The 22120-nt window shown below is 50.3% G+C and overlaps 1 protein-coding gene across 2 annotated transcripts in view; it reads left to right on the forward strand.

Moving 5' to 3' along the window:
- The first annotated feature begins 15629 nt into the window (after positions 1–15629).
- LOC142301589 (uncharacterized) overlaps positions 15630–22120 on the forward strand; it is a 154027-nt gene continuing 147536 nt past the window's right edge. For both annotated transcript variants that reach the window (XM_075342615.1, XM_075342616.1), the window contains exon 1: positions 15630–15757. In XM_075342615.1, the coding sequence (XP_075198730.1) occupies positions 15703–15757 (55 nt within the window). In that variant the 5' untranslated portion in view covers positions 15630–15702. The remainder of the gene's footprint in view (positions 15758–22120) is intronic.

The raw sequence follows: 22120 nt of genomic DNA on the forward strand, positions 1-22120 counted from the left end.
CCGGCTGTGATCCGGAAGAGACTTTGACAGTGGGAAATTGGATCTATTTATGCTGCAACAATAAATAGACTGTTGGTGTGAACACGCTGCTGCCTCACTGCCTCACGTTTTTGCCCAAGCAACGCTGCTACCTCACAGTGTGTATGTATGTGTATGTGTGTATGTACAGTTAGGTCCAGAAATATTTGGACAGTGACACAATTTTCGCAAGTTGGGCTCTGCATGCCACCACATTGGATTTGAAATGAAACCTCTACAACAGAATTCAAGTGCAGATTGTAACGTTTAATTTGAAGGTTTGAACAAAAATATCTGATAGAAATTGTAGGAATTGTACACATTTCTTTACAAACACTCCACATTTTAGGAGGTCAAAAGTAATTGGACAAATAAACCAAACCCAAACAAAATATTTTTATTTTCAATATTTTGTTGCGAATCCTTTGGAGGCAATCACTGCCTTAAGTCTGGAACCCATGGACATCACCAAACGCTAGGTTTCCTCCTTCTTAATGCTTTGCCAGGCCTTTACAGCCGCAGCCTTCAGGTCTTGCTTGTTTGTGGGTCTTTCCGTCTTAAGTCTGGATTTGAGCAAGTGAAATGCATGCTCAATTGGGTTAAGAGCTGGTGATTGACTTGGCCATTGCAGAATGTTCCACTTTTTTGCACTCATGAACTCCTGGGTAGCTTTGGCTGTATGCTTGGGGTCATTGTCCATCTGTACTATGAAGCGCCGTCCGATCAACTTTGCGGCATTTGGCTGAATCTGGGCTGAAAGTATATCCCGGTACACTTCAGAATTCATCCGGCTACTCTTGTCTGCTGTTATCTCATCAATAAACACAAGTGACCCAGTGCCATTGAAAGCCATGCATGCCCATGCCATCACGTTGCCTCCACCATGTTTTACAGAGGATGTGGTGTGCCTTGGATCATGTGCCGTTCTCTTTCTTCTCCAAACTTTTTTCTTCCCATCATTCTGGTACAGGTTGATCTTTGTCTCATCTGTCCATAGAATACTTTTCCAGAACTGAGCTGGCTTCATGAGGTGTTTTTCAGCAAATTTAACTCTGGCCTGTCTATTTTTGGAATTGATGAATGGTTTGCATCTAGATGTGAACCCTTTGTATTTACTTTCATGGAGTCTTCTCTTTACTGTTGACTTAGAGACAGATACACCTACTTCACTGAGAGTGTTCTGGACTTCAGTTGATGTTGTGAACGGGTTCTTCTTCACCAAAGAAAGTATGCGGCGATCATCCACCACTGTTGTCATCCGTGGACGCCCAGGCCTTTTTGAGTTCCCAAGCTCACCAGTCAATTCCTTTTTTCTCAGAATGTACCCGACTGTTGATTTTGCTACTCCAAGCATGTCTGCTATCTCTCTGATGGATTTTTTCTTTTTTTTCAGCCTCAGGATGTTCTGTTTCACCTCAATCGAGAGTTCCTTAGACCGCATGTTGTCTGGTCAGAGCAACAGCTTCCAAATGCAAAACCACACACCTGTAATCAACCCCAGACCTTTTAACTACTTCATTGATTACAGGTTAACGAGGGAGACGCCTTCAGAGTTAATTGCAGCCCTTAGAGTCCCTTGTCCAATTACTTTTGGTCCCTTGAAAAAGAGGAGGCTATGCATTACAGAGCTATGATTCCTAAACCCTTTCTCCGATTTGGATGTGAAAACTCTCATATTGCAGCTGGGAGTGTGCACTTTCAGCCCATATTATATATATAATTGTATTTCTGAACATGTTTTTGTAAACAGCTAAAATAACAAAACTTGTGTCACTGTCCAAATATTTCTGGACCTAACTGTATGTGTATGTGTGTGTATGTATGTGTGTGTGTGTGTGTGTATGTATGGGATTGGCATCTGCACCGTCGAAGCTACAGCCACAAAATTTTGCACACTCACACGCCTGGACCCCGAGTGCATCATAGACTATGTTGTGAGGATAAATTTTAACCCCGCGTGTTCCAATTTATCAATCAATTTTGCCCCTATCTACATAATGGGGAAAAAGTGAAACGAAAAGTGTATCCGCACCGTCACATTTACAATCACAAAATTTTGCACACTCACACGTCTGGACTAGAGTTGAGCGCGGTTCGTGGTTCGCCAGTTCGTGGTTCGAGTGATTTTGGGGGGTGTTCTAGATAGAACTAGAACGCGAGCTTTTTGCTAAAGGTTCGGCAGCTCGAGTTACGTTCGAGAACGGTTCTATCAGCAAAAAGCCTAGCTAATTACTAGCTGGATTTTCACTGTAATAGTGTGAGTCACTCTGTGATTCACACTATTATCAAATTTCAGCGTATAGTGTGCAGGGAGGACAGGTTGTAGATCTGTGGTGCTGAGAAAATGCCAATCGCCATTTTTTTTTTTTTTGTAAGCGCGTGTGTAGTGGGGCGGGCCAGCATCTCAGCCAATCCCAGACACACACGGCTAAAGGGTACTTTACATGCTGCAACATCTCATTAGCGATGTGAAATTCTAGATCACAAGTGCGATCTTTCGAGATCGCACATGCATAAAATGACCTATTTGCGGTCTCGAAAGCATGTAAACTACCCTTAAGTGGACTTTTTGCCAGACAAGCAAGGGCATGTGTCATAGGCTGTCCATGTCACATGTCCTTGCATTATAAATATGGACATTTTCCCTCAGGACACCATTATCTGCCTTCTGCGTCTAGGTGACAGTCACCGCTCACGCAGCTCCTGTCGCCGGTCCTGCTGTGTACGCTATACACACAGCGCTCTACATATTAGGGACAGAAGTTTATTTCAGCCCTTTTCAGGACTAATTTCATCAGGCTCAGAGCCATAGGTGACAGTCAGGTCACAGCGTCTGTGTACCTAAGCTCAGGGAATTCCTTGCTGCATTTCACCATTAGGAGGGATAGAAAGTGAGGCTTCCTTTCCTATACACTGACCCACATCCCGGCCACTGTACCCTCCTGCACATTTTTGAAAAGCCATTTTAATTGAAAAGAGTGCTGCCAGTTAGTGCCATCCAAAGAGTGGCTGCTGTACTCCATTATTGTGCCACTTGTGCCAAGCAAGTCCCACCACCTCTGCATTCTCCCCTCCTGCACATTTTTGCAAAGCCATTTTAATTGAAAAGAGTGCTGCCAGTTAGTGCCATCCAAAGAGTGGCTGCTGTACTTCATTATTGTGCCACTTGTGCCAATCAAGTCCCACCACCTCTGCATTCTCCCCTCCTGCACATTTTTGCAAAGTCATTTTAAATGAAAAGAGTGCTGCCAGTTAGTGCAATCCAAAGAGTGGCTGCTGTACTTCATTATTGTGCCACTTGTGCCAAGCAAGTCCCACCACCTCTGCATTCTCCCCTCCTTCACATTTTTCCAAAGCCATTTTAATAGAAAAGAGTGCTGCCAGTTAGTGCCATCCAAAAAGTGGCTGTTGTACTCCATTAGTGTCCCACTGGTGCCAAGCAATTTCCAGCACCTCTGCATTCCACCCTCCTGGTCATTTTTACTAAGCTATTATAATAGCAAACACTGCTGACACTTAGTGGCATCCAAAAAGTGGCTGTTGTACTCCATTAGTGTCCCACTGGTGCCAAGCAATTTCCAGCACCTCTGCATTCCACCCTCCTGCTCATTTTTGCAAAGCCATTTTAATTGAAAAGAGTGCTGCCAGTTAGTGCCATCCAAAGAATGGCTGCTGTACTCCATTATTGTGCCACTTGTGCCAAGCAAGTCCCACCACCTCTGCATTCTCCCCTTCTGCACATTTTTGCAAAGCCATTTTAATTGAAAAGAGTGCTGCCAGTTAGTGCCATCCAAAGAGTGGCTGCTGTACTCCATTATTGTGCCACTTGTGCCAAGCAAGTCCCACGAAATCTGCATTCTCCCCTCCTGCACATTTTTGAAAAGCCATTTTAATTGAAAAGAGTGCTGCCAGTTAGTGTCATCCAAAGAGTGGCTGCTATACTCCATTATTGTGCCACTTGTGCCAAGCAAGTCCCACCACCTCTGCATTCTCCCCTCCTGCACATTTTTGCAAAGCCATTTTAATTGAAAAGAGTGCTGCCAGTTAGTGCCATCTAGAGAGTGGCTGCTATACTCCATTATTGTGCCACTTGTGCCAAGCAAGTCCCACCACCTCTGCATTCTCCCCTCCTTCACATTTTTGCAAAGCCATTTTAATTGAAAAGAGTGCTGCCAGTTAGTGCGATCCAAAGAGTGGCTGCTGTACTCCATTATTGTGCCACTGGTGCCAAGCAAGTCCCACCATCCCTGCATTTTCCCCTCCTGCACATTTTTGCAAAGCCATTTTAATTGAAAAGAGTGCGGCCAGTTAGTGCCATCCAAAAAGTGGCTGTTGTACTCCATTAGTGTCCCACTGGTGCCAAGCAATTTCCAGCACCTCTGCATTCCACCTTCCTGCTCATTTTTACTAAGATATTATAATAGCGAACACTGCTGAAACTTAGTGGCATCCAAAAAGTGGCTGTTGTACTCCATTAGTGTCCCACTGGTGCCAAGCAATTTCCAGCACCTCTGCATTCCACCCTCCTGCTCATTTTTACTAAGCTATTATAATAGCAAACACTCCTGAAACTTAGTGGCATCCAAAAAGTGGCTGTTGTACTCCATTAGTGTCTCACTGGTGCCAAGCAATTTCCAGCACCTCTGTATTCCACCCTCCTGCTCATTTTTAGTAAGCTATTATAATAGCAAACACTGCTGAAACTTAGTGGCATCCAGAAAGTGGCTGTTGTACTCCATTAGTGTCCCACTGGTGCCAAGCAATTTCAAGCACCTCTGCATTCCACCCTCCTGCTCATTTTTACTAAGCTATTATAATATCAAACACTGCTGAAACTTTAAGGGCCATAGTTGCATTGTCAGGGATAGTCAGTGTTGTTTCTTCAGCTGTCAATAAAGCTAGACCACCTCTGCAATCTACACCACCTCTCAATTTTTAAGACCACATTTTAAGTGGACAATCTTGTCGCTATCAAAATGAGTGGCAAAATGACAGATGCTGGTGGAAAAGGGAACAGGCATGTTGGAAAAGGAAAAAAAGTTTTTGTCCATGGGGAAGGTGGAAAATGCTACATGAACATCTGCTGAAGATAGGCCATCTTCCAGCAAAAGTAAGATGTCTACTACTTTCCGTGGACAATCCGATATGCTCCCTTTTTTACGGACCCGAACAACTATAACAAAGGTAGATGATGCACAAAAAAAGCACATGCTTGAATGGATCTCAAGTGCTCCAACAAGTGCCCTCTCCTTCACCTCAACTACCGCATCCAAAGAAAAACAGTCCTCTGAGTTGTCATCCCAATCACACTTGCTTTCTCCCAGCTCTCAAGTCTCTATCCACCCTGCATAGTATGGTGGAACAGAGATGGCTGAGTCTGCTGAGCTGTTCAGTCACACTATAGCCTTGGAATCAGAGGTATGCTCCCAAGCTACAGTGAGTACAGACCAGGAAATGGTCTGCTGTGATGCCTAGAAGCTTTGTGACTCAGATTCAGGCCGTGATGACCAAGTTTCTGAGCATAATGTTGACCCTTATTCACAAACTGTAACACCTGTTGGTAGAGACAATGAGGAACATACTGATGACGATGAGATGCAGATACCAGATTGGAATGACAACTTAAATATTCAGTCAGGGCAGGCAGAGGCTAGGTCTGAGGGTGAGGGGAGTGCAAACACAATGCTTGATGAGGAAGTTCTAGATCCCACTTACTGTCAACCAACAGTCAGGCACTCGAGGAGGTCAACAGAGGCGGTGGAGGAGGATGCAACTGATGACGAAGTTACCTTGCGCCTTCCTGGACAGAGGAGGAGTACTGGTAGCACGTCTACAACTGCATCCTCAGCCACCACTCTGCCTCTGAGCACTAGTCGGGGTGGCTCAGCAGGTCGCATGTCCTCTAAGCCTTTCCTAGCCTGGTCCTTTTTTGACCTTGCAAAGGATCGTCCAAATCATGTGATCTGTAAAATTCCTGCAGTTTTTTACCATTATCTATGGCAAAAACGCAGGTACTTGCAAAAAAGAAGTGACATGCTACTTCTTTTTTACTGCAGAAATTCTGCAGCAAAACCTATAGGGAAAAAAACTGAGTGCGTGCACAGCATTTTGGTTTTCCCATAGATTTTGCTGGGAAGGACTGCAGAAAGGTTATGAACAAAAAACACACCTTTTCTGCAGCAAAAACCGCAGCAAATCCATGGCAAAATATGCAGTGTGCGCACAGGGCCTTAATTTGGTTTTGCTGTAATTGCACTGACATGAAGAATACAGCCGTTTAATCACTTACGCCATACGGTGAACTGCGCAAAAATAAAAATAACTGTTCTTATACTATCTATTTCATCATTCGACCTCCCAAAAATCGGAATAAGGCTGGGTTCACATTTATCCTGCACTCTCCGCTGAACGTTTATATCAGGGTTTCCATGTAAATTCCAAAAACCGCGATTGAGACAAAACCGGCGACAGAACCACTCACTATAACGAGGCACAATGAGTCACTTTGTACTCCGTTTGGTCTCTGTTCTAGCGGTGTTCCATCATTTTAGGTGTTTTTCTAAGGCCTCCTTCACACATCTGTAAATGCAATACAGTGTCCAAATTTACATTCCAAAATATAAATAGCTTTCTTTGCTTTCTGAGTTTTGCATGTGCCCAAACATTAGTTTTTGACCACATATGGGGTAACACTGTGTTCGGTAGACAATGTATAACAAATTCTGGGGTAAGTTTTCTCTTATTACCTCTCGTGAAAATTATAAATTTAGTTCTAAAACAGTATTTTAATGGAAAAAAATGTATATTTAGTTTTCACATCTAAATGATATAAAGTTTTCTTGACTCACCTGTAGGTTAAAATGCTCAGTACACCCATAGTTGAATTCCATAAGGGGTCTAATTTACAAATTGGGGACACTTGGGGGGGGTGGAGTTTCTGCTGTTTTGGTATGTCAGGAACTCTGCAAATGTGACATGGCATCCACTACCTATTCCAGACAAATTTATGCTTCAAAAATCAAATAGCGCTCCTTCCCTTCTGAGCCGTGCAGTGCGCCCAAACAGCAGGTTTACTACATGTGGGGTATCATCATGTTCGGGTAGAAAATGCCTAATAAATTATGGGGTCCATGTTCTCCTATTACTCATTGTGAAAGTTACAAATTTAGGGATAAAACAATATTTTAGCTAAAAAAAAAACCAAAACATAATTTTTGTTTTTACATCCACATTTTAAGAAGGTCTGTGAAGCAATTATGAGTTCAAAATTCTGAACACCGACAGATATGAATTCCTTGATGGGTCTAGTTTCCAAAATGGGATAATTTGTGGGGGTTTCTGCAAATACGACTTGGTGCCCGCAATCTATTTGAGTTTCAAAATTCCAATGGCGCTCCTTCCCTTCCGAGCCCGACCATTTCCCCAAACAAAGGTTTCTGACCACATGTGGCGTATCAGTGCACTCAGAAGAAACTGGGGAACACAGTGCGGGTGTGACGACATGGACTCTGTCAGTGCCTAGCATGGGGTAAGTTTCTTAAAATTCAGGCAAACATGATGATAGTTTGTTTATAAATGGGGAATAAGAAGGAGGACTGTCCATTGCCCGGGTAGACTCTTGCTACATGATACCAATCTAGGATCTGCGGATCCGATTGACAAGCCATAACCGAACCTGGATTACTGCATGGACTTCAGCATCAAATGAAGGATTCAGCTGAGATAACAAGGACTATCTAAGGAAAGAATCCAGCTTGGGACAATCCAAGCACCTGAATACAGGCTTTGTGGTCCCCAGCAATCTTCCTAAATCTGGCGTTATTCCATTCTCGGTGGGTGCCCGCTGAAGGCGGTGTGCTGCTGGTTTGGAGTAAGTATCCCTGGAAGCTCTGAGGCACAGACATTCTAATCCTTGGTGAGCCAGCGGAAGGGTGAGAAACTATTGCCGGTTACATTCTGTGGTTTTGCTGGTTATGTGCCATATGCCATTAATTGTTTGGGGATCCAATAAAGTCTTAATTTTGTGATTCCCTCATCCTGTGTTGTCTGAGTAGTGTTCCGCCCACGGTTAAGCAAGTCGGGTGTTCAGTTGGGATGAGCCCTGGGCCATGCTGTCTTTCTAAAGGCGGCCGGGTCAGCGGACGAAAGCACCCACTGACCCTAGTGTCTCCACAATTGGTGGCAGCAGTGGGATACTACTCAGCCTTGTTTATCCAGGGGAGCTGCAGAGGACTGGTGTTCGCGGACACCGTCCAGGGCTCAACAATCGGGGAGGCACATAAGCATACCTAGCAGGCCATAGGGGAGGCATTCAGGTTTCGGATGCTGCCATGTCCAACCCCACCAGCTCAACCATGGGACAAGGACCGGAGAGGAGTTACGACCGCAGCAGTAAATGGATGCTACAGGATCTGTGCCAGATACGAAATATTTAATACAGGAACACTGACATTCGGTCGGACTTGATCCTGATATTGGTCCATTGGGAGACCGAGAATGATGCAGAGGATGATGAGGACACTGCCGATGTGGTATCAGAGGATGTAAATCATGTGTCTCATCCTAGATCCAGTGACAGTCTGGAAACAAACCAAGCCCAAGCAAACCAAGTCAAGGAATTGTTGACTGCATTGGGGCCTGAAGCTTCAAGGGAAGGTGTTCTGCAATTAGTGTTGGGGGTTCCAATTTCCTTACCACCAGCACCTACCTCCAGGAAAGACCACCACCAAGGAAGTCATCTTTGCTACAGGGACATGCCAGAGTTTAATGATTCCAGCACTGAGATAGATGAACACTTGCAAAACTTTGAGGTGCTAATGCGTATGCACAAGGTGCCCACAGCTGAGTGGTCCAAATACCTGTGGACAAGCTTGCCTGTCCGGGCCCAGAAGGCTGTCCGATCACTTGGGCCTCAGGACTGCCTCAGGACTGGACTACGGAATTATTAAGGACACTTTGTTGGCCCTTTTTACCATAACCCCTGAGAGACATCGCACTAAGTTCCAGACTATGTCTCGCCAGAGTGTCTCGTACGTCGAATTTGGCAGTCAACTCTGACGACACTGTAATCGCTGGCTCGATGGTCGGTCTGCCCACTCCACTGCTGCCCTCCGGGATGTTATGGTGCTCGAACAGCTGCTGGAGAAGATGGAGCCGGAAATCTGAGAATGGGTAGCTGAGAGGAAGCCCGATACCCCAGCAAGCAGCACTGACGAATTTACAGCCAACCGACCCAGCTGGATTTCCGATAGGCCCACCGATCCCAGGAGGTCCCTCAACCATGGATCCAATCGGCCTCCAGACTCCCGTGCTGGACTAACTCATTACACCACAGAAGCCCCAAAAAAACAAAGGTTTATCAACAGGGCCGGTGACTTGTCTAACCCACGGCGCTGTTATACATGTGGGCGCCTTGGACACATGGCCAAAGACTATCTTCAAAGTCGGGGCCCCATGCCTGGAGCCTGTCTGCCAGTCCAACCAGTCAACCTATGTCGAGATGAACCAACGAGACCTGAGGAATGCTACTCCCGAGAAACACCAATAGCTGAGGAAGTGGTTTACCCAGTCCACACCCTACGGCAGGCCGGACACCGTACGCTTATGAGGAATGAGAGGTCACCAACTTAGCAGTTTGTTGTCCAGAGTTAGATGACCCAGAGTTGGACCAGATCCCAGACCTATTAGTGGACTCCAAAAGGGAAATGGGGGTAAAAGATGTATCACTGGGGGAACAGCTTTGTCCACCACAGAAGCGACAGATATCAGACCTACTCGGAACATATGAATCCCTGTTGACGAGTCAGCCTGGTAGAACCCCCCTGGTCCAGCATCATGTCAACACAGGGGCAGCCACTCCACTAAGACAACCTGCCTACCGGGTGACCCCCTCCTGTGTTGGCAATGAAAAAGGCCGAGGTGGATGACATGTTAAATATGGGAGTCATAGTTCCCTCCCATAGCCCATGGGCTGCCAGTGTTGTGTTGGTGCCAAAAAAGGACAAGAGTACTTGTTTCTGTGTGGACTGTAGACGGCTCAATGAGGTCATGATAACAGATACTTACCCCATGCCCCGGGTGGATGAACTACTGGATAAGTTAAGGGGATCTCGGTTTATATCTACCCTCGATTTGAGCAAGGGATACTGGCAGATCCCACTCATAAAAGAGGCTCAAGAGAAATCGGCCTTCATAACCCCTTTTGGCCTATTTGAGTTTACCAGCATGCCTTTTGGGATGAAGAATGCCCCGGCTACCTTCCAGAGGATGGTAGACCATTTACTGGAGGGATGTCAGGGGTATGCCCAGGCCTATTTGGATGATATCGCTATCTTCAGCGACACTTGAGAAGAGTATCTTCAATACGTGTCCCAGGTGCTGCAGAGGGTAGAAAAAGCCCAGCTTACCATCCGACCTGACAAATGCCAAATGGGGATGGCCGAAGTACTATACCTGGGACTCGGGTGGGAAGTGGGTGCATTCGTCCCAAACCTGCAAAAGTAAAAGCCATTACCCAGTGGCCACGCCTGATCAACCAAAAACAGGTCTGCGCGTTCATAGGAACCAAAAACTATTATCGAAAGTTTATCCCCAATTACAGTACCATAGCAAAACTGCTCACTGACCTCACAACCAAAAGATATGCCCGTAACCTTATCTGGACCTCAGAATCTGAAACTGCGTTCCTCCAGTTGAAAGACCGGCTGGCCCAGAGCCCAATCCTGACTGCTCCTGACTTCCGTCGCAGGTTCATCGTCCAAACAGACGCATCGGACACAGGAGTAGGAGCTGTACTTAGCCAAGTGGGGGATAACGGTGAGGAACATCTGATAGCTTACCTCTAGCGGAAACTGTTGGACCGAGAGAGGGCTTACGCCACCATAGAAAAAAAAAGCGTGGCCATAGTCTGGGCCCTGAAAAAATTGCAGCCCTACCTCTATGGCAATGAGTTCACAGTCCTCACTGACCACAATCCATTGAGTTGGCTAGATCGCACTGCCGGGGACAACGGACGCTTGCTCAAGTGGAGTCTGGCGTTACAATCTTACAATTTTTCCATCTCCCATAAACAAGGCAAGAACCATGGAAACGCGGATGGGCTTTCCCGACAGGTGGAGAAGGATGATCGGAAGCCTATCCTGTCTGGCTAATATTAAGAAGGGGGAGGAATGTGACGACATGGACTCTGTCAGTGCCTAGCATGGGTTAAGTTTCTTAAAATTCAGCCAGACCTGATGATAGCTTGTTTATAAATGGGGGATAAGCCCCTCATTGTTTCTACAAGACTCCTAGGAGTCTAGTGTTAAAGTTCTTGTTGACTCATGTAATTACCTTGGCCAGTGAAGGTCAGATACCCAGACAAATCAATTATGCGAACCTCCCATTGTATTACTATGTGTATTGCTATATGCGATGTATAGTAACTTAAGGTACCGTCACACTAAAGGTCCAGTCACACTAAGCAACTTACCAGCGATCCCAACAACGATAGGGATCGCTGGTAAGTTGCTAGGAGGTTGCTGGTGAGATGTCACACTGCGACGCTCCAGCGATCCCACCAGCAACCTGACCTGGCAGGGATCGCTGGAGCGTCGCTACACAAGTTGCTGGTGAGCTCACCAGCAACCAGTGACCAGCCCCCAGCACCGCGTGGAAGATGCTGCGCTTGGTAACTAAGGTAAATATCGGGTAACCATCCCGATATTTACCTTGGTTACCACCGCACGGAGCTACACGTGCAGAGAGCAGGGAGCAGCGCACACTGAGCGCTGGCTCCCTGCTCTCCTAGTTACAGCACACATCGGGTTAATTACCCGATGTGTGTTGCAGCTAAATGTGCACAGAGCAGGGAGCAGCGCACACTGCTTAGCACTGGCTCCCTCCTCTCCTAGTTACAGCACACATCGGGTTAATTAACCCGATGTGTGCTGCAGCTAAATGTGCACAGAGCAGGAGCCGGCACTGACAGTGAGAGCGGAGGAGGCTGGTAACAAAGGTAAATATCAGGTAACCAAGGACAGGGCTTCTTGGTTACCCGATGTTTACATTGGTTACCAGCGTCCGCAGAAGCCGGCTCCTGCTGCCTGCACATTTAGTTGTTGCTGTCTCGCTGTCACAAACAGCGATCTGTGCTTCACAGCAGGACAGCAACAACTAAAAAATGGCCCAGGACATTTAGCAACAACCAACGACCTCACAGCAGGGGCCAGGTTGTTGCTGGATGTCACACACAGCAACATCGCTAGCAACGTCACAAAAGTTGTTCGTTAGCAGCGATGTTGCTAGCGATGTTGCTTAGTGTGACGGGGCCTTAAGCGACGCTCCAGCGATCCCACCAGCAACCTGACCTGGCAGGGATCGCTGGAGTGTCGCTACACGGGTTGCTGGTGAGCTGTCACACAGGCAGATCTCACCAGCAACCAGTGACCAGCCCCCAGCCAGCAGCGACACGTGGAAGCGATGCTGCGCTTGGTAACTAAGGTAAATATTGGGTAACCAACCCGATATTTACCTTGGTTACCAGCGCACACCGCTTAGCGCTGGCTCCCTGCACTCCTAGCCAGAGAACACATCGGGTTAATTACCCGATGTGTAGTCTGGCTATGTGTGCAGGGAGCAGGGAGCCGGCACTGACAGCGTGAGAGCGGCGGATGCTAGTAACGAAGGTAAATATCGGGTAACCAAGGAAAGGGCTTCTTGGTTACCCGATATTTACATTGGTTACCAGCGTCCGCAGAAGCCGGCTCCCTGCTAACTGCACATTCAGTTGTTGCTCTCTTGCTGTCACACACAGCAATGTGTGCTTCACAGCGGGAGAGCAACAACTAAAAAATGGTCCAGGACATTCAGCAACAACAAGCGACCTCACAACAGGGGCCAGGTTGTTGCTGGATGTCACACACAGCAACATCGCTAGCAAGTTGTGCCTCAGCAGCGATGTTGCTAGCGATGTTGCTTAGTGTGACGTGGCCTTTAGCTGTCTCTCCCTCGTCTCTGCCAAAGACCATTACTACTAGGGATATTTTGTATCAGGCTTGAAATCTAGCCAATAAGAGCCCAGTCTTATCCACAAATTGTGAAGACCCCAATGGTCTGAATGGATAGCTCAGGGGTATAAGAAGGAGGACTGTGCATTGCCCGGGTAGACTCTTGCTACATGGTACCAATCTAGGATCTGCGGATCCGATCGGCCAGCCATAACCAAACCTGGATTACTACATGGACTTCAGCATCGAATGCAAGGATTCGTCTGATATATCAAAGACTACCTAAGGAAGGAATCCAGCTTGGGACAATCCAAGCACCTGACTACTGGCTTTGTGGTCCTCAGCCATCTTCCTAAATCTGGCGTTATTCCATTCTCGGTGGGTGCCCGCTGAAAGCAGGGTGCTGCTGGTTTGGAGTAAGTAGCCCTGGAAGCTCTGAGGCACGGACATTCTAATCCTTGGTGAGCCAGCGGAAGGGTGAGAAACTGTCGCCGTTTACATTCTGTGGTTTTGCTGGCTATGTGCCATATGCGTTAATTGTTTGGGGATCCAATAAAGTCTTAATATTGTGATTCCCTCATCCTGTGTTGTTTGAGTAGTGTTCCGCCCACGGTTAATGAGGTCGGGCATTCAGTTGGGATGAGCCCTGGGCCATGCTGTCTTTCTAAAGGCGGCCAGGTCAGCGGACAAGAGCACCCACTGACCCCCGTGTCTCCACAGCGGGGTCCATTTTTTTCGTTCTTTCCCTTGTAAGGCTATATGCACACGTAGCGTTTTGTCTAGCGTTTCCGCAGCATTTTAAGCTGCAGCGTCACATTGTCAAAATGTATACGTTCTGCTTTCCAATCAAAGTCTATGAGAATCATGCTAAATCCGTGCGCAAGATGCTTTTTTGATCGCAGCGTTTTGAGAGTCAAAAATTTTACAAAATCTCTGCGTTTAAAAAGCAACATGTCAATTATTTTGTGCGCTTTGGATGCTGCTCCCACTCTGTTTATGGGAGAGGCATTATCCCGAGCGCATGAAATCGGCATCTATTCTGCAGTACACTGCATCCATTAGGCCGGGGCCACACGGGGCACTAGTGCGATGCTCGCATGACACTCGGCTTGCGCTGGCAGCACAGCATAGCCGAGTGTCATGCTAGTATCCCTGCGTCTGAGGTCCGACTGTGCGAGCGGACCTCACCTGCAGGGGGCGGGCTGAGGAGCGGAGGGAGGGATTTCTCTCCCTCTCTCCTGCGTAGCCGGCTATTGCGATTCTCGCTCTGCATGCGCAGTACACCGGTGTACCGCGAGTGCAGTGCGATTTTTCTCTCGCCCCATTCACTTAAATGGGTGCGAGAGAAATCAGTCTTTCATTACAGTCGCAGCATGCTGCGATTGTTTTCTCGGTCTGATTAGAGCTGAGAAAATAATCGCTCATGTGTGCTGACACACAAGCTAGAATTGGTCCGAGTGAAATGCGATGTTTTATCGCACTCCACTCGCACCGATTTTCTCGCCGTGTGGCTTAGGCCTTAGGCTGGGGCCACACTGGGATTACTGCGATGCCTTCGCATGACACTTGGCTCACTCTGGCAGTACAGCAGAGCCGAGTGTCATGCGAGTGTCCCTGCGACTGAGGTCTGATCATGCGATCATCTGCGGGGGCGGGCCGGCTCTGATGAGGGGCGGACCGGCGCTGAGGAGGAGAGGGAGGGATTTATCTCCCTCTCTCCTCCGTAGCTGGCTATTGCCATTCTCACCCTGCACTCGCAGTACGATTTTTCTCTCTCTCTATAGACTTGAATGCCTGTGAGAGAAACAATGATCGTATTGCACCCGCAGCATGCTGCGATTGTTTTCTCGGTCCGATTAGGGCTGAGAAAATAATCGCTCATGTGCGCTGACACAGGCTAATAGTGGTCCGAGTGGAATGTGATTTTTTATCGCACTCCACTCGCACCGATTTTCATGCCGTGTATCTTAGGCCTTATGCAGTGTTTCTGCAGCGATTTGAAGCGCACATGCACTGCCCAAATCTGTGCAGAAATTGCAGCATGGACACTACGCCACATGCACACATAGCCTAAAAGTGAAAAAAGTGGGGCTAAAGCAACATTTTAGAGGAGAAATTATACTTTCTTCCTTCCATGTTGCATTCAATCCAAGTCATTTTGAACATCATAAAAGCATTCAAAACAACAACTCTTCCTGCAAATACCACAAAAATCCTTTATTTTTTAAGATTTTTTTTTTTTTTTTAAAGTGACTCTTTGAAGAAGGGGAGAAAAAACAAAGGAAAGCTAAGTAAAAAAAAAAAAAAAAGAAGAGAAAGAAAATCGCCCAGTCACTCAGGGGTTAAAACACATTCACGATGTTATTAATTTGCCGAAATCGTTAATAATATGAAGCACTGAGGTCACAGTATGAGCTGAGTGTTACCGACCAACACGACCAGGACTGGACTCGGTGACCGCTAATATTTAGTGCACGGAGAAGAAAACAAGAAAACCCGGCTCCAATGTTCCACCAGATCTTCCTCCATTGCGCCCCCTTTAGCTCCTAAACTAAAACTACACCCACAAAGGCCGCCGTGCGTCCGAGCTACACGGTCTGCGCACGCGCACATCAGTCATCTTATTTCTTAGGCAGCGCTGAGGGCTGGATGGCGTGTGTGTGCCAGTTGCGAGCCGGAGAGGTAACGAGCAGCAGGCATGTCTTTGGACAGGGAGTATACGCGGCGCAGGCGGTACACACATGACACCTTTGGTAAGAACTGTTGTGTGACTGTCTGTGTGGTGGATATTGTGACTGGCGCTGTGTATCGTGACTTGCAGGTAGTGTCAAATCCTGTGCATGATGCAGCTGATACACCTGATTCCTGTCTGCACACCCCGAGCCTCCAGTCCATTCCCCCACCCTCCAGGTCTCCAGCATACCCCCCCCCCTTGTAGATGTCCAGTCTCCAGCATACCCCCCCCTTCCTTGTAGATGTCCAGTCTCCAGCATACCCCCCCCCTTGTAGATGTCCAGTCTCCAGCATACACCCCCCCTTCCTTGTAGATGTCCAGTCTCCAGCATACCCCCCCCCCCCCCTTGTAGATGTCCGGTCTCCAGCATACACCCCCCCCCCTTGTAGATGTCCGGTCTCCAGCATACACCCCCCCCCCCCTTGTAGATGTCCAGTCTCCAGCATACCCCCCCCCTTCCTTGTAGATGTCCAGTCTCCAGCATACCCCCCCCCCCTTGTAGATGTCCAGTCTCCAGCATACACCCCCCCTTCCTTGTAGATGTCCAGTCTCCAGCATACCCCCCCCCCCCCCTTGTAGATGTCCGGTCTCCAGCATACACCCCCCCCCCCTTGTAGATGTCCGGTCTCCAGCATACACCCCCCCCCCCTTGTAGATGTCCAGTCTCCAGCATACACCCCCCCCCCTTGTAGATGTCCAGTCTCCAGCATACACCCCCCCCCCTTGTAGGTGTCCAGTCTCCAGCATACACCCCCCCCCCTTGTAGGTGTCCAGTCTCCAGCATACACCCCCCCCCCCCTTGTAGGTGTCCAGTCTCCAGCATACACCCCCCCCCCCCCTTGTAGGTGTCCAGTCTCCAGCATACACCCCCCCCCCCCTTGTAGGTGTCCAGTCTCCAGCATACACCCCCCCCCCTTGTAGGTGTCCAGTCTCCAGCATACACCCCCCCCCCCTTGTAGATGTCCAGTCTCCAGCATGCACCCCCCCCTTGTAGATGTCCAGTCTCCAGCATACACCCCCCCCCCCCTTGTAGATGTCCAGTCTCCAGCATGAACCCCCCCCTTGTAGATGTCCAGTCTCCAGCATACACCCCCCCCTTGTAGATGTCCAGTCTCCAGCATACACCCCCCCCCCCTTGTAGATGTCCGGTCTCCAGCATACACCCCCCCCCCCCTTGTAGATGTCCAGTCTCCAGCATACACCCCCCCCCCTTGTAGATGTCCAGTCTCCAGCATACACCCCCCCCTTGTAGATGTCCAGTCTCCAGCATACACCCCCCCCCCTTGTAGGTGTCCAGTCTCCAGCATACACCCCCCCCCTTGTAGGTGTCCAGTCTCCAGCATACACCCCCCCCCCCCTTGTAGGTGTCCAGTCTCCAGCATACACCCCCCCCCCCCTTGTAGGTGTCCAGTCTCCAGCATACACCCCCCCCCCCCTTGTAGGTGTCCAGTCTCCAGCATACACCCCCCCCCCCTTGTAGGTGTCCAGTCTCCAGCATACACCCCCCCCCCCCCTTGTAGGTGTCCAGTCTCCAGCATACACCCCCCCCCCCCTTGTAGATGTCCAGTCTCCAGCATGAACCCCCCCCTTGTAGATGTCCAGTCTCCAGCATACACCCCCCCCTTGTAGATGTCCAGTCTCCAGCATACACCCCCCCCCCCCTTGTAGATGTCCAGTCTCCAGCATACACCCCCCCCCCCCCTTGTAGATGTCCAGTCTCCAGCATACACCCCCCCTCCCCCTTGTAGATGTCCAGTCTCCAGCATACACCCCCCCCCCTTGTAGATGTCCAGTCTCCAGCATACACCCCCCCCCCCCTTGTAGATGTCCAGTCTCCAGCATACACCCCCCTCCCCCTTGTAGATGTCCAGTCTCCAGCATACACCCCCCCCCCCCTTGTAGATGTCCAGTCTCCAGCATACACCCCCCTCCCCCTTGTAGATGTCCAGTCTCCAGCATACCCCCCCCCCCCCCCTTGTAGATGTCCAGTCTCCAGCATACACCCCCCTCCCCCTTGTAGATGTCCAGTCTCCAGCATACACCCCCCTCCCCCTTGTAGATGTCCAGTCTCCAGCATACACCCCCCTCCCCCTTGTAGATGTCCAGTCTCCAGCATACACCCCCCCCCCCCTTGTAGATGTCCAGTCTCCAGCATACACCCCCCCCCTGTAGATGTCCGGTCTCCAGCATGCACCCCCCCCCCCCCCCACTTGTAGATGTCTGGTCTCCATCCAATATACCCCCCCCCTCCTTGTAGGTGTCTGGTCTCCAGCATTCCCCACCATGTGGCCCAAAATGTCATTTTCTGTGTAAATATAACCTGTAATATAATAAGTGGCTTGGGCAGAGCTGCTGCTGCACTCCCCGGTCGACTTGTCCTTGCCATAAAGGTCCATTGCAACAGAAGCTGATGCATGCCACCGGATTCGGCGTGCATAGGCCTTCATTATGCACCATGTCGCACCCGGCGCTATGCGTTTTTTTTGCCGCTGGCAAAAAACGTTTCTCTCTGCGTCCTGTGCGGTGACGATTTTTGACGCAACTGTCAAAAACCGGATCAAACGCAAGTACATGCGGCACAATCCGGCGCTAATAAAAGTCTGAGGAAAAACTGCACCCGGCGGCAAAAAAAACTGGATGCGTTTTTCTGCAAAGCGCCGGATTGTGCCGCACAGCAAAAACCTGATGTGTGAAAGCAGCCTCATATATAAAAAAATCTGTTGCAGTGTATCTTGTTTCATGATCCGCAGGTCGTACTTGTAGATTTTCCCATGAGTTTGTGCTGAAAATCCTCATCATATCTTGTCACCTTGCGCCATTAAAATCCGCACCTCAGGGTAATATCTGTGCGGATTTTATGTGCAACATGTGGCTGAGACTTGGTAAAATGTCACCCAATTCCCTGGTACTGTGATATAAAGCTAAGTTCCTGCAATGAGTAGTTGTGTGTGTGCAGGGCTGTATTTTGCCTTCATGCTGCCCTAGGCACTTTAAGTGGTCGCGCCCCTTAGTGACAACGTAAAACTGAGTTTTCGCACACGACATCTGTTTAAGGCAGATCTACTCTGTAGCACACTTTAAAAAGTATCAATAAGAAACGAACCCCCCCCCCCATGGGAATCACCACAGGCACATCAAAACATAGCATGAGTATAAAATATTCCCACCACACCGTCCCCACTTATATACTGTGACTGTGACACTGCCCCTAATAAACACCACACTGCCCTCCCTTATAAACTACTGTATATGCACCACACCTTCCTCGATTATGAAATATGATCTGTACATTGTGAGGAGGGAGCAGCATGATGTGAGGACAATGTCCCATGCATGCTGCCCCCTCCTCACAATGTCCCATGCATGCTGCCCCCTCCTCACAATGTCCCATGCATGCTGCCCCCTCCTCACAATGTCCCATGCATGCTGCCCCCTCCTCACAATGTCCCATGCATGCTGCTCCCTCGTCACAATGTCCCATGCATGCTGCCCCCTCCTCACAATGTCCATGCATGCTGCTCCCTCGTCACAATGTCCCATGCATACTGCCCCCTCCTCACAATGTCCCATGCATGCTGCCCCCTCCTCACAATGTCCCATGCATGCTGCCCCCTCCTCACAATGTCCCATGCATGCTGCCCCCTCCTCACAATGTCCCATGCATGCTGCCCCCTCCTCACAATGTCCCATGCATGCTGCCCCCTCCTCACAATGTCCCATGCATGCTGCCCCCTCCTCACAATGTCCCATGCATGCTGCCCCCTCCTCACAATGTCCCATGCATGCTGCCCCCTCCTCACAATGTCCCATGCATGCTGCTCCCTCGTCACAATGTCCCATGCATACTGCCCCCTCCTCACAATGTCCCATGCTTGCTGCCCCCTCCTCACAATGTCCCATGCTTGCTGCCCCCTCCTCACAATGTCCCATGCTTGCTGCCCCCTCCTCACAATGTCCCATGCATGCTGCCCCCTCCTCACAATGTCCATGCATGCTGCTCCCTCCTCACAATGTCCATGCATGCTGCTCCCTCCTCACAATGTCCCTTGCATGCTGCCCCCTCCTCACAATGTCCCTTGCATGCTGCCCCCTCCTCACAATGTCCCATGCATGCTGCCCCCTCCTCACAATGTCCCATGCATGCTGCCCCCTCCTCACAATGTCCCATGCATGCTGCCCCCTCCTCACAATGTCCCATGCATGCTGCCCCCTCCTCACAATGTCCCATGCATGCTTCTCTCTCCTCACAATGTCCCATGCATGCTGCCCCCTCTTCACAATGTCCCATGCATGCTGCCCCCTCTTCACAATGTCCCATGCATGCTGCCCCCTCTTCACAATGTCCCATGCATGCTGCCCCCTCTTCACAATGTCCCATGCATGCTGCTCCCTCCTCACAATGTCCCATGCATGCTGCCCCTCCTCACAATGTCCCATGAATGCTGCTCCCTCCTCACAATGTCTCATGCATGCTGCCCCCTCCTCACAATGTCTCATGTATGCTGCTCCCGCCTCACAATGTCCCATGCATGCTGCTCCCTCCTCACAATGTCCCATGCATGCTGCTCCCTCCGCACAATGTCTCATGCTTGATGCTCCCTCCTCACAATGTCCCATGCATGCTGCTCCCTCCTCACAATGTCCCATGCATGCTGCTCCTTCCTCACAATGTCCCATGCATACTGCTCCCTCCTCACAATGTCTCATGCATGCTGCCCCCTCCTCAGTGTCCCATGCATGCTGCCCCCTTCTCACAATGTCTCATGCATGCTGCCCCCTTCTCACAATGTCTCATGCATGCTGCCCCCTCCTCACAATGTCTCATGCATGCTGCCCCCTCCTCAGTGTCCCATGCATGCTGCCCCCTTCTCACAATGTCCCATGCATGCTGTCCCTCTCCATGAGCTCCTAATGCTGCCTTCCTCTTTTCCATAATGAGACCTTCATGTTGCCCCACTCATGCTAAGACCACCACACTAACGCTTATGCTGAGACCCCCCCCCACACACACTACCTCACTCTTGATATTGACTCCCCTACATTGCTCCACTCCATACTGATCCCACACATGCTGCCCCTTCTTCACAATGAGCTCCCAATGCTGCCCCCTCTTATTCTGAGTCCTTACACTCCCCCCACCCAATCGATTTTGTCATTGCACTATCCCTCATCCCTTGTCCTCTGTCTCTAGCATTAGCCCCTCTCTCCCACTCCCCCAACATCAGCCTCTCTCCCCCAGCATCAGCCTCTATCTTCCCTCAGCATCTGCCTCTCTTCCCCAGTCTCAGACTTTGCCTCCCCCCAGCCTCAGCCTACCCCAGTCTCCGCCTCAGCCTCCCTCCAGCCTCCCTCCAGTCTCAGCCTCAGCCTCCCTCCAGTCTCAGCCTCAGCCTCCCTCCAGTCTCAGCCTCAGCCTCCCTCCAGTCTCAGCCTCAGCCTCCCTCCAGTCTCAGCCTCAGCCTCCCTCCAGTCTCAGCCTCAGCCTCCCTCCAGTCTCAGCCTCAGCCTCCCTCCAGCCTCCCCCCAGTATCTGCCTCTGCCTCCCTCCAGCCTCACCCCAGTCTCTGCCTCTGCCTCCCTCCAGCCTCCCCCCCAGTCTCAGCCTCCCTCCAGTCTCAGCCTCAGCCTCCCTCCAGTCTCAGCCTCAGCCTCCCTCCAGTCTCAGCCTCAGCCTCCCTCCAGTCTCAGCCTCAGCCTCCCTCCAGTCTCAGCCTCAGCCTCCCTCCAGTCTCAGCCTCAGCCTCCCTCCAGCCTCCCCAGTCTCAGCCTCTGCCTCCCTCCAGCCTCCCCACAGTCTAAGCCTCTGCCTCCCTCCAGTCTCAGCCTCTGCCTCCCTCCAGCCTCCCCCCAGTCTCAGCCTCTGCCTCCCTCCAGCCTCCCCCCAGTCTCAGCCTCTGCCTCCCTCCAGCCTCCCCCCAGTCTCAGCCTCTGCCTCCCTCCAGCCTCCCCCCAGTCTCAGCCTCTGCCTCCCTCCAGCCTCCCGCCAGTCTCTGCCTCCCTCCAGCCTCCCCCCAGTCTCTGCCTCTGCCTCCCTCCAGCCTCCCCCCAGTCTCAGCCTCTGCCTCCCTCCAGCCTCCCTCCAGTCTCAGCCTCTGCCTCCCTCCAGTCTCAGCCTCTGTCTCCCTCCAGTCTCTGCCTCTGCCTCCCTCCAGCCTCCCCCCAGTCTCTGCCTTTGCCTCCCTCCAGCCTCCCCCCAGTCTCAGCCTCTGCCTCCCTCCAGCCTCCCCCCAGTCTCTGCCTCTGCCTCCCTCCAGCCTCCCCCCAGTCTCTGCCTCTGCCTCTCTCCAGCCTCCCCCCAGTCTCTGCCTCTGCCTCTCTCCAGCCTCCCCCCAGTCTCAGCCTCTGCCTCCCTCCAGCCTCCCCCCAGTCTCTGCCTCTGCCT

The sequence above is a fragment of the Anomaloglossus baeobatrachus genome, chromosome 4 (assembly GCF_048569485.1).
Source record: "Anomaloglossus baeobatrachus isolate aAnoBae1 chromosome 4, aAnoBae1.hap1, whole genome shotgun sequence".
In the NCBI taxonomy this organism is placed as follows: Eukaryota; Metazoa; Chordata; class Amphibia; order Anura; family Aromobatidae; genus Anomaloglossus; species Anomaloglossus baeobatrachus.